The 13,225-nt window shown below is 47.3% G+C and overlaps 1 protein-coding gene across 1 annotated transcript in view; it reads left to right on the top strand.

The window, feature by feature from the left end:
* PLXNC1 (plexin C1) overlaps positions 1-13,225 on the top strand; it is a gene marked incomplete at its 5' end in the record, with an annotated part of 144,424 nt that overhangs the window by 101,159 nt on the left and 30,040 nt on the right. Inside the window, 2 exons of the mRNA XM_029955443.1 lie at positions 240-438; positions 5,541-5,687. Coding sequence (XP_029811303.1) covers positions 240-438; positions 5,541-5,687 — 346 coding nt within the window. The remainder of the gene's footprint in view (positions 1-239; positions 439-5,540; positions 5,688-13,225) is intronic.

Here is a 13,225-nt window from a genome sequence, read left to right as displayed (position 1 = left end):
CTTGGTTCTTTTTCTTTTTCTTTTTCTAGATTCCACGTGTAAGTGAAATCACGTAGTACTTGGCTCTCTGACTTTTTCATTGAGCATAATGCCCTCAAGGTCCTTCCATGTTTTCACAAACAGCAAGATTCCATCCTCTTGTGCGGCTGGACAGTATTCGGGGGCGCATCATGTGCTGATGGGCAGTTAGGTTGTTTCAACGTCTTGAGTATTGTAACCAGGGCTCTCTTTCTAAACAGGTGTCTGTTTGCCTCCTTCCTGACCATCGCCCTGCAAACCAAGCTGGTCTACCTGACCAACATCCTGGAGGTGCTGACCAGGGACTTGATGGAACAGTCTAGTAACATGCAGCCCAAACTCATGCTGAGACGCACAGAGTCTGTGGTCGAAAAACTCCTCACAAACTGGATGTCGGTCTGCCTATCTGGTTTTCTGCGGGTAAGTGTCCTATCCCTTAGCAGGTCAGAGGTAAGACAATAGGTGGTTGTTTTTAGCGGATGCTAATGTCGTTGCCAGAATAAGTCCTGAACACTCCACGCTGTCAGCATTTAACCTCTTTGAGACTTGGTCTCCTTCACAGAAGCACGTGGAGGGGAAAATAAAAATTGTTTTTGCTGTAACCTATGCAAATGTGATTCATTGAGAATTTCCTCAGGTAAGACTTTTTGCTCTTTTAAAATATTTTATCGTGGTAAAAGCAAAGAACATGAGACCTACCCTCTTACCAGATTTTTAAGTGTGCAAAACAGTGTTGTTATCGGTAGGCACAATGTTGTACAACAGATTTCTAGAACTTATTTATCTTGTGTAACTGCAATTTTACACCCACTGGCTTTTGAGCCCAACCTCCCACCATTCATTAACTGTCAGGGCCCCGTCTGTTTAAGAGAATGTACTGAAGGGATAGGCTATTTCAAACACGGAGGAGAGCATAGGGCTCAGCTCGCAGGGCCTCTGAAGCATCTTGGAAATACCCATTTCCCTACCAATACAGGAAGCTAATTACACTCCCTTCTAACTAGTCATTCCACATCATTCCATTTGTTAGCAAGTCTCCAAAGAGCGGCCCTCCCCCTGAGTTCACGTTGTTGGAGTTAACTGTCGGACTGTGGTTGTAGCCTGACTGAATCTTAACATCAGTTTGAATGCAAAGTTTGCACAGATTCCAGTGGGTAAAGGATTGAGTCCTGGACCCGCCTCCTGGTCTGCATCTGGACTCCATCGCTTACCAGAGGAGGCTTCCGGACTAGTCTCAGCCTTGGTTTTATAACCTATAGAATTGGAGGAAGAGTATTTTATGGGTGTTCTGAAGCCTCGATGAGAAAATGCATGTAATTGCTTGGCACCAAGTGCACACTCCATAAATGCTGGCTGTTGTTATAAAATATTAATAGGAAAAGACGAGTGTTCTGTTGAACCCAACCTTCCTTTAGCCCTCTGAGGCCCCCGTACAGAAGATTCTTAACCTTCTTTAATTTCACCAGCCATCCAGATTCCAGCAAAACTGCATAATTGTGTATTTGTAGCTAGTTCCAAAATCTAATTAAACTTTGAATAAGATACACTGTTACGCCACAGGTTTTAACAGTGCTACTTAAGTTTAGATCCAAAAGCAGCCCTTTAAGATAGACTGTGCTTAGTTTAATGTTTAACGCAATCTTACAAATAGATGCACAACGGTTTTTTTCTTTTTCTTTTTCTTTTTTTATTATTACCCATGCCTTCCTCTGCCCAAGGCACTACCCGTTTATTAAGATTAATGAAATCTGCCTTCTTTTCTGTTTACTTGGTATAAATCATTATACGCTTTGGGGGAAGTGTTGAGCAGTTATTTCTGGGGTGAATACTTTTGCTTTCGACCATCTTAGCCTCAGTCACAACCACATCTAGACAGAGGCGGTGGGCCCCACACCTGGGTCCTGGGTCTTAGTCTTGAAAGGCAGCCTCCTGCCCCACCACCCTGAATCACAAGCCCTGAGGGTGGGACCTGATAATCCATGTTTTCCAAGCTCCTCTGAGTAACTGCATGTGCCTTACATTTGAGAATCTGGGGTAAAAGAAAGAGCACTGGACTAGGAGTCTTGGGTAGAAGCAGCAGGTTGGGGCTCTAAATTCATGTCAGCCCCAGGTAGCTGTGTGTCTCTGGGAATGGTCCTTATGCCCTGAGCAACTGTTTTCTGTCTGTTCAGTAGGGGGGCATGGTCACTGGTTTTAAATTTCTTTCCGGCTCTTTCTTCTGGGATCTGAGCCCTCAAGGGCTGGTTGGAGCTTGGTTTTTGGGCCTTAAAGGGGTGAGATGTTCCAAAAATCTGGGCTCTAAGCCCAAACAACTCCCTTGAGCAGGGGATTCTGGGTCAAGAATTTGCAGTGCTGATTCGAGAGTATGTTGAGCACTTGAGACAGTGAGGGGCGCACGCGTACCAGGAGCAGGTGGCAACGAGCCAGTCAGTGAGGCTTTCATTCTCCGCGGAATAATTCCCTCTGCTGCAGAGGGTCTGACTTCCTGCACCAGGCGCCCGAGGGGGTATGGGACCCTGCCAGCCTTGGTCCTTCCGCCCTGCCTCACACCCAGTTGCCCGGATGCCACTGGCTCTGTGACGCCCAGGTAACTTCCGCTCTGCGCTTCCGGAGCTCCATGAGAGGTGTAATCTTAATGACTGCCATTTATTGAGTGTGCTAGGCATCGTGCTAAGAGTTTTGTTTTCTTTTTCTCATTGAATCCTGTGAAAGAAATTATCTTGATGACCATTTTGCCTATGAGGGAACCGGGGCACTCGGAATGGCCGTGACCCTCCTCGGACCTCACAGCTGGCGTGTGAGAGGCTCAGGCACCCTGCTTACTACTTCCCCGCTGAGGCGGGTACTGCAGGCTTCTGGCAGGATTAGGGGTAGAAGGAGCTCACAGGCTGGGCCAGAGTCCGGTGTCACAAAGAAAAGGCAAGTGAAGGGGCCGAGCTTAGTTCCCATCACGGGAGTGGTTCTGGAAGGTGCGCTCTGCCACAGCCGGCTCCCTGGGGAGCTGTGGTCCCTGGTCCCTTAAGACATCGAAGTCCCCAGCAATTGTGACTGGCTTAGAACCTGTGTTCAACAGTGACAGAGACGGGGCACCTGGGTGGCTCAGTTGGTTAGGCGTCCAGCTCTTGATTTCAGCTCAGGTCATGATCTCACGGTTTATGGGATCGGGCCCCATGTCAGGCTCTGCACCAACAGTATGGAGTCTGCTTGGGATTCTCTCTCTCCCTTTCTCTCTGCCCCTCCCCCCTCAAAATAAATAAACATTTAGTTCAGGTGATTTTATTAAAGCATGGGGACAGAACTCACTGGCAGGAAGAGCTGCCAATAAACATTTTTAAAAAATAGTGACAGAGAGACCTCATAGTATTCTAAGCCAGATACACATCAGAATGCCCTGGGAAGGTGTTAAAACCACAGATGCCCAGGCCTCAACTCCAGAAATTCTGGATCTCTAGGTCTACAGTAGGGTCCGGGCATCTGAATTTTTTATATGAGCCCCAGGGAATTGTGGTAATGATTACCCAGGTTTAGGATCATGGGTGTGGATAACAGTGTAAGACAAAATATTGCTTATCTCCATCTAGCAGTACTCTGGAGAATTCTGGGGAACTCCTGACTACAAAGCAATGGAGTCCCTAACTGCCCCGGCAGAACCCACCGGACCCCCTAATCACAGCCTCTATGGGTACATCCTGCTCACAAGGACATTCACCCCTGTCTCTGATGTGTGCTGGCAGGAAAAAGAGAAGTAGAAGTTCTAAGTTTGCAGTCAGGACATTACCCAAGGGGACAGAAGGAAAGAGAAGAAAGCAGTGTGGTTGTGAACCATTAAATAAAGGAACTGTCCCATAAGAATTTAAATGTCAGGTGCCAGTCCCAACATGCTCTTCACCCGGGAAAGTTTTGAACATCCCAACTCTGTCCTCCACTAAGGAAGGGACTCCAGGACATGCTGGCAGGGGAGAGAAGAGTGATAAAGGGAACCTAATGGAATGGAAGGTGGCAGAAGGGGGGCCCAGGAAGCCCTGGACTGGGGAAGGCGCACGTTCTTGCAGGCAGTATAAAGGATGGGACCGGCTGGGGAGTGGGGCGTGGGGTCCCGAGAATCTTCAAAGAGGTCTTTGTTCACCTGTTCCGAGGAGAGCAGGGCAGAGGAGCAGGGCAGAGACCCAGTGGAATTTCTCCTTTTAAAGCCAGGCTGTGACACTTGCCTGTGAACTGGTGGTTCAAGCCTTAGTCACTTGACTGGTTTCTTCATCACCAAGGCGGGTTGACTTCCAGGTTCCTGGCTCTTTCTCTCCATGTTGGGCTAGTGTCTGTTGATGGTATACCTTGATTATCTAGCGAGTGTGCTACTGTGGACCCAGAGCTCCACGCTCTGAGAGGCTGCAGGGGGAGCAGATCACCCCAGCCCCCGACTTGGGCCACTCAGAGTCCACACAAGCAGAGCGTGGCTGCCTATCTGAGGTATTCCAGTCCCCTGAGAACCGTAGCCCCTGGTGTCGGAATAGACACACATGGGGCGCCTGGGTGGCTCAGTCGGTTAAGGGTCCGACTTCACTCAGGTCATGAACTCGTGGTTCATGGGTTTGAGCCCCGTGTCAGGCTCTGTGCTGACAGCTCAGAACTGGAGCCTGCTCCAGATTCTATCTCCTTCTCTCTCTCTCCCCCTCCCCTACTAATGCTCTGTTTCTCTCTGTCTCAGTAATAAATAAATATTAAAAAAAAAAAAAAGGAATAGACACACATGGCAGAAGTTGGGAGAAAGAAGCGATGGGGATGGGCCGAATTTGGGAGGACAGCCTTAGAGCGATGGTATTGGCTCTGGTCCAGGGAAGGGAGTTAGGGTGCATGCGTGGCCCCAGGCCAGCAAAGGCTAAGGGTGCCTGTGCACCTCCCGCCCCCAGCTCTGCAAACCACAGGGTGCCGGCCCGCACCAGGGGAGAAGGGAGGGGGGCTACAGGTTGTGATAACTGAAGGCCACTTCCTTCATTAGACGCTCTTAACACCAAAAAGTAGCCTCTTGGCAAACGTACAAAATGTTCTGACATTTATTCTAGTTACCAAGGCTAATTATTGCGTGTTTTTTTTTTAAATGCCATTTATGTTTGGTTTACTTAGAAAGGCAATTCGATAGGAGCGTAAACAAAGGTTGGGCCTCTGCATCTACTATAGGCATTAGCCAACTGATGTGCATCGGTCTGGTCTGCCATATAGAAGTTTAAAGACTTAAGAGCCATCCTCTGAGAACTTCGTGTTGCTGTTGACTGTAAATTCTGGGAGAGTGTATGTGTGTGTGTGTGTGTGTCTGTGCATGCATGGGTGGTGGAGAGAGGAGGCATTTCCTAAGGTTTGTGCCCAATCCTGAGTGAAGCGATATGTATTTTCTTGCGAGTCTCGTGTTGATTGTTAGAAAACACTGCCTCCTGTCTCCCTTCGTCCTGCCATAAACTGAAACTTTCACTCTTTGGGAAGTACAGTGGATTCTGCAGACGGCTAACTGATGCTTTTGTGTCTTTTCCCAGGAGACGGTTGGAGAGCCATTCTATTTGCTGGTGACGACTTTGAACCAGAAAATAAACAAGGGTCCCGTGGATGTGATCACTTGCAAAGCCCTGTACACCCTTAACGAAGACTGGCTCCTGTGGCAGGTTCCAGAATTCAGTACCGTGGTATGTGTGTGATGAGGCCTTCCTTCCAGACTCAGAAATAAGCCTGGCTGGGAGTCAGGCGGTGGGCTGGGGGTGGGGTGGGGGTCACTTAAAATGAAGCGATAATCATCCCGACTGTGGGAGGCCACAGACGATGAGTTAATTAAAAACAGTAGTTGGTAAAATATGAACACGTGTTCACATAATAGATTTTAATTACTTGGGTGGGGGGGAGAATTGTAATGATGCCTGGGGTACTCATCAATTTCCAAAGATTTTAATATCAGGATAGCTTATAGCGTTCAGCGTCGTCAAAGGAAATGCAAAGTACTCCCTATTCAGCACTTATAATTGCAATCAGAATTTCTCAAACGGCTCTGCTCTGGAAGACAATGTGTGAAGATATATTTCAACCAAATTGAGGCCGTCTTATTTTAGAGCGATAACACAAGACAAATTCCACTGTGTTCCCCATGCAACATGACACTCTTACTTTATTTTCATGGATTAGTTACAAATGTTTGGTGTCATGCACTTAATGTTCTGTGATCTCATAGATATTTTTAGAGGAACGCTGTAAATCACCCAGGAACATGACTGCTTGGCTGCTGGAAGGTTTCACCCATCTGAGAACTTCCTTTTCACCCATCCCCCCCCCCCCACTCTTCTCTTCCCTTCCTGAAGGAAGAGAGACGGATTTCTTGCACATTCACAGATTTTAGAGAAAGGGCCAAGCACAGCAAATATCTCCAAAATTACTTAGGCATTTTCTGCTCGTAGAGACCGGGAAAAGAGGTCGCTGTCATTTGGTTTTGATCTTTAGCTTCCTGGCGACTCTGGGCTTCTTCACAGTCTCGTTAGTGGAGGAGGAGGAGAAAATGATGGTGGGGTTTTGGTATTACTCATAAGGGGGCCGAGTGTCCTGTGGCTTAGCTCTGGATGGCGAGAGGCACCGTGTCATCCTGGAAAACTTCATTCCCTAATTGGTGAAGGCACCATGTCGCTGTGGGCTGTGTCATGGTTACGTCCTCTGATGGGAGAAACGTTCCACAGATCGCTGCTTCGAGTTCTAGGTCACTGCCAGATGCATCTTACCCTCCCCTGAAAGGCACCACGCCCGACTGCCATCCACAAGGCAGGAGGCTCAAGTAGAAAGTCAACATTTCTCAAGTAATACAACTGCGGTAGCCAAGAGGTGAGAGGCAGTGGCCTCAAACTTTAGCATGCATCAGAATCCACTAGAAGTTATTAAGCACCAGTTGCAAGGCAGCTCCCCAGAGGTTCTAATTTAGTAGACCTGTGTCGGGCCTGGGATCTTGCATTTTTCAAGAGCTCCCCGCAGGCACAGCTGGTCCCGGACCCCCCACCCCCCACCCCAGAACTGCTGGCATTGTGGCCAAGGGCGCACACCCTGCTGCCCGCCTCTGCCCCAGTGTGACTTGGGGGGAGTTTCCAGGGCTCCCTATGCCTCAGTGTCCCCAATGGAGATGATGATCGTGGTGCCTGCCTGTTTCATGGAGTGTCGCAAGGGTGAAGAGTCAGTATTCCGTAAAGCGCTTGGGACACTGACTGCCCTGGGCCGGCCCTGTAAATCTGTATTCGATTTAATTCCCCCCTCCCTGGGCACTTGTTAGAAATGCAGATCCAGATAGGCGGCGGATGGGGAAGCCTGCATCTTCCCTCCGGACTGATTAAATCCGAACTGCTGGGGATGAAGCCCAGGCGTGGATAGGCGTTTTTAACCCTGCCAGTAATTCTCATGTATGTCCTGCGAGGAAGAGGTGTTTTGGAGAACAAAGCGAACTTTGCATCAGGGCCTGTTGATGCAAAGAGCCTTCCCCTATGGTTGTTTGAAAACCAACCCAGAGCCTTGGTCCTGCCTCCAAAGATGTTCCTGCTTTCGCTGTGAAACATTTTTGAAGGCCCCACGGATTCCCACAGAGGAATATCTGTGAGGCTGTGTAGGTTGGGGGAATCTAGCAGTGGTTTAGTTCCGTGAAAGCAGGAACCCCCAGCTGGAAGGAGAGAGAAGGCGAGGAGCCGGCTGGGGGCGGGGAAGGAGTCCGGTGCCTGAGGCAACTTCGGAGGTTTGAGTCCTTTCTAACGTTTTACATGGAAACACTTTTTCCGCCTTTCATTTTGAAACATTATTTATTTCACAGTCAATTAAGACCATGTGTTTCAGATTTGTTAACTCTCAACTCATCATCCAAATGTTTCTTGATGTTAAAGGAATTCATGTTGACTCTTGGATTCTTTTTTCCTTTATAGCCCCTGGGGAGAAGGCTAATGGGAAATTATGATTTTAGAAATCCAGATAGATCTTCCTTTTTCAAATGCAGATTTGCCAGCAGATAGGGACTGGAAAAGGGCTGCTTGTTTCTAGGGGCCTTGCTTTAAAAAAGACTTTGAGTCCCTTGTATTGTACCTGCCCCACCTATTTGGTGGTGGATGGGTACATGAGAAGCTCCGGAGCAGGCGCGTGATCTGGGCTCTGCTGGTGTGACAAACTGTTAGCAGAAGGTCAATATAAAAAATTTAAGGGTTTTCATTTCCTTTCAGGCAAGTTTGCCCAGCCTTAACCATCATATTACAATTTTCTTCCTCCCCCTCCCTCCCTCTCTACCCCCTCCCGCCCTCCTCCCTCTCTCTCTTACCTCCCCACTAACCCTCCACCCCAGTCCTGTACACCCAGTGGTTTGAGATCTTGATTTTCTAAATTTGCCTGAGGTGGTTTATGTAATTGAAAACCAGGGTATGCTGAACAAACTCAATTCTCTCATGTGTGAATGTGTGTGTGTGTGTGTGTGTGTGTGTGTGTGTACATTTTTTCAAGGGAAGAAAAGTCAGAGAAATAAACAAGAGCAGCCACATGAGCAACTTGAAATGACAGAGCCTGGTGCCACGACAGGGACACATGTGCAGGGGGCCCCCAACTCCTGTTTGGCAAAGTGCTCAGAAACACAGCACCTCATGTAACAACCCGGGAGTTACGTTTCACACCTCTAAGATTAGGACGTGTTCTCCCTGAGGCATGGGGTGTTTTCTAGAACACAAACACATCCTGCCAATTTCTTATACATGAAATCATTCTACTAACAAATGGGCTCTGAGACGTAATTCTTTGTGCACTGCATCCCGGGAGGAAAATTCTTCTGTCTTTGCTCAAATTTCGTATCGCAATTGTACTTAACTCTGGTATCCCAAGAAACATCCTTCTTTTTATTTTTTTATTTTTTTATGTCTTTATTTTATTTTGAGAGACAGAGACAGAGTTAGTGGGGGAGGGTCAGAGAGAGAGGGAGACACACAATCGGAAGCAGGCTTCAGGCACTGAGCTGTCAGCAGAGAGCCTGACGTGGGGCTCGAACCCATGAACTGTGAGATCGTGACCTGCGCCGAAGCCGGACACTTAACCAACTGAGCCACCCAGGCGCCCCAAGGCACATCCTTCTGTATCGAGGCATTGCAGACTGGCATTCGATGAAAAGACTGCCGGGGCATGATCATCCCCGTGAAAGCCAGGAGGGTTTGCGCGTACGCAGGACTCTCTCTCTTCCTCTAGTATCAGGGGATTCGGATTTGACAGCTGGAAGAGGAATAAGCCTATTGCTCTGTGGGGTTTCCCCCTTTGCACCATTTTAGGCAAGTTAGAGTTGTTGCTGGAGAACGTTCGGGCCCACCCTGAGAGGGCGCGCTGTACCGTGTCCGTGGGGAGAGAATGATTTCAGAGCGGATCGCCTGAACCTTTGAAGAGCGAAGGGAGGCACGACCAGTTCAGTTCTAGGAGAGCGCACCGCACGGGAGAAAGGACATTCGCTTCACTTTCAAGAGGAGATGAGAAAACCCAATAACTCGCAGCGAAGGGTGCTGAATTAGCAAGAGAAGGTCGACTCGTAATCAAAGTTAAGCGAGAAATGGTTTTTTGAACTCTTAAACCCAGGAAATGAGCCTGCCAATCTGCTGTATCTGAGAGATAGCATCTTGGCACCCTGGGAAACAGTGCTCCGACAAACATATTATTGCCCTCGTTCTCATATCTGTGAGAAAGTCTTTAAGATTATTAAAAGTTCTTAGAAAAAGTACAGATACATGTCTGTAGATACCATAGTGCCTCCACTATGGTTTATTGAAGACTTCAAGCAGCCTGCACCCGTCTGTCTTTTTGCACCCAGTAGTCACCATTTGGGGGACAATCCTGTTTAATAAACTAGCTCCTATATAACAGACCCCCAGCTCTCTAGTGAGAGTTGCGTGTCGACATGCCTCCTTTAACATGGTGCCTCTCCCCGCCACTCTCCACCTCCTTCTGTTCCATTTAGTTGTCCTTTCAGAAGATCCATTATCCCCATAATTAAACAACCCACTGTCCCGATTTAGTCATTCTGTGTTACTTCAATTACATCCCATTGTTCATTAAATCCTGATGTTTGCACTTCAGCAATCTTGTTTTTAATACTCCTAGCATTGGTGGAGAAACAGTGGAGTTAATTAACAATTCTTGGGCTTTTTTTTTTCCCTTTTGCTCTCTACCATAGTGCAAATCATTTCCATTATGACTTGCAATAATACCGAAACCATTACTAACTTCGTAGTTACTGTTCTGAGCTTCCTGATCAAAGAAGTGAAACCATTTTTTTTATAATCATTTTAGGTAAGTCATTCCCCAGTTGATGGCAAGAAGTGGAAAATGAAAAATTAACGTTAAATGAGTGCTTTAAATGACTTCCCTCTTCATGCCCTTTCTTCTCATACCCATAATCTTGGGATTAGAAAATAATTTAGTTACCTAAATACAAAAGTATTTAATTTTCTTCTTTATAGCTCAGATGTGACTCTGCATTGTTAAGGATCCTTATTTATACTTGTACTCCTCAGAGAATGGTAACTGTTATAGCAAATCATGGTGGAGATAAAAGGCATTTTTTTCATTAGGTCTTTTTTCTTTTTGACATTGACAAAGTCAGCATTCCATTTGAAGTTACCATTGTCTAGAGCAGGGATCACCAAACAAGAGTGTGTGGTCAAATGTGGCCCTGCTGTCTATTGTTTTAAATAAAGTTTTATTGAAACACAGCCATGCACATTCATTTATTGTTGTCTATGGCTGTTGTCCTCCTACAACTGTAGAGTTGAGTAGTTGTAACAGAGACAATATAGGCTGCAAAGTCTTAAATATTTACTGTTGGGCCTTTTACAGAAAATTTGCCAGCCCTTAATTTAGAGGTGGACATAGTAGAGAAAAAAGACCTGGAATCTGCCTTCCTACGGCCCCCAAAAGCCTGGGTCTCTTTCTTCTTTTTCTCGGACATAGCAATGGAAAAGCCTCACCACTATCCATAAATCTGAAACTCATGGGGTGCTTTGCCAAAACACAAACCATGAAATACTCATATTAAGCCTAAAATACTGAAATCAATCATTTTGGGCTTAATCAGACAGATTCTTAGTCGATTCTGTCATGAACAAATGTTAGCAAAGGCTAACAGAAAACTTTGTGAGAGAAACTTAGATTTGAGGAAATTCTCTCCATTCACTCAATTTTTTTCTTCAAGGTGGAAAAGGCCTTCCTCCCTCATTATTCTGTTAGGGGGACAAAGTAAATACATTGATCCAGGAAGCTTCGGGCTCTCGGTCTTTGGGGGGAAGGAGAAGGAGGGGAGAGGGGCTGTGGGGCCGGCAGGAGCAGCCTGTCCCGGGGCTGCTGACTCTGGCTGAAGAAAAACCTTGGATCAGAAGCTTTGGAGACTTGCACATTTAACTCTTGGCTCACACTGCTTCTACTGAACTTCTGCAAGTAGTTTTCTTCTTTCCTACCGCACCCCTCCTCTAAAATTCATTTTGGGGTGGGGCACCTATGGGGCTTTGTCTGTTGAACATCTGACTTCGGCTCAGGTCATGATCTCACAGTTGTGGGTTCGAGCCCTACATTGGGCTCTGTGCTGACAGCTCAGAGCCTGGAGCCTGCTTCCGCTTCTGTGTCTCCCTCTCTCTGCCCCTCCCCTGCTTGCGCTCATGCGCTCTCCCTCTACAAAATAAATAAATAAACATAAAAAATATATACATATAAAATTCAGTTTGGTCTAAGAACCAGACTTTTCTCTTGACCATCATTTGGCTCTCAAATGAAATTAGAAAAATATTTTCTAGTTTTATTTAATGAAAGCTATTATTGGCTTAAGCCCTTTTAGGATAATGTATTTTTTTAAAAAATACATTTTTTGAAAAATTACTTTCTAGGTATTATAAGGTACCACAGAAAGGATGCAGCCACATTCCAGGCCTTATGGGCCGAGAATGTGATTGAGGACTTAATGAGGTAGCGGGGGCATCCTTTCCCCCACCAAAGTGTGCAAAAAGCGTGGGAAAATGCCTCTTCCCTGGCCTTTGATTCATCTTCCCACGCCCCCTGCAACCTTATTTTTTCCATCTCCTTGGTACCTTCAACCTCAGGTCGTGTGAAGGAACAGTGGGCACACAAATGTGCTGCTCTAGGCGCCGTGCACCTTAGTGTACCAGGTGTCACCTAGCATAGTGCCCGGCAGCTGGGGTTACAGTCCGACGGGCTTGGGCATGAACTGAGCTCAGCCACTTTACTAACAGGCTGTGTGACCTTGGGCAAGTCACCGAACCTGTTTCTTCATCTACAAACAGGTGATCCTAAGACCTAACTTTAGATGTTTGTTATGAGGTCTGAAAAGAACATCTAGCCATCATCCCTCAGAGCGGTTCTCGTCATTCATTCATAAGAGTTTTCCTGATCTGAGCAGTTTTTCCTGCCAGTCGTCAGGTCTCTTAAGCACAGCGTCCTCTCACCATTCTTTCTGGTTGGTTACTTAGTGTTGATGGGTGACGGTGATGTGGGGAGCTGATTAGCTGAATCCATGGTCATTAAAAGCTATGGTACTATGAGAAACCTGGCTACTGAGCCCTCTGTCTGTGCGTTTAAAATCTACAGCAGCCGGTCTCCCGCCGGGCAGATGTGCGCAGAAGACCGCGATGATAAATCTGAACACCTACCTACCGAGAGGGGGGGCGGGGGAGGGGTTGTGCCCTGTTTACAAAAGGATGAGGTCCTTCCGGTCTGGTCTTTGCTCTGGGTTCTGGGCCATGCATCTTCCAAATACCCTTGCCCTTCTAACACCCCTTCTTGGTAACAGGCACATTACTGAATCCATTAGGATGCAGTTCTGCTGCAAGAAACAGAGACCCAAGCTACCTGGGACATAAGCAGCCGAGAAGTTTATTTCTGCCGCACAAGAAGTTCTGGGGTGCGCAGTCTGGCACTGGTGGGTGCCTCTGCCCCGGGACGCCCTCACACACCCGGGCCCCCAGTCTCTTCCCCTCAGCCCGCTGCCTGGTCTGAAGTGTCTGCTCTTCCCCACCCAGCCTTCCTCCACGTTCCAGCCAGTAGGACATAAGTGAGGCTGTAGAAAAGGGGACAAATGGCCACCAGCTGTCTTTTAAGGAAGTTTCCCAGAGGCTGTCACGTAGCACATCTGCTCAATCGCCTTGGCCAGAACATAGTCACGTGGCCACGGCCAGCTGTGGTAGAGCTG

Source organism: Suricata suricatta, chromosome 10, assembly GCF_006229205.1.
Source record: "Suricata suricatta isolate VVHF042 chromosome 10, meerkat_22Aug2017_6uvM2_HiC, whole genome shotgun sequence".
Lineage (NCBI taxonomy): Eukaryota > Metazoa > Chordata > Mammalia > Carnivora > Herpestidae > Suricata > Suricata suricatta.
Note: the sequence above shows the minus strand (reverse complement) of the source record. Positions and strands in the feature narration are given on the sequence as shown.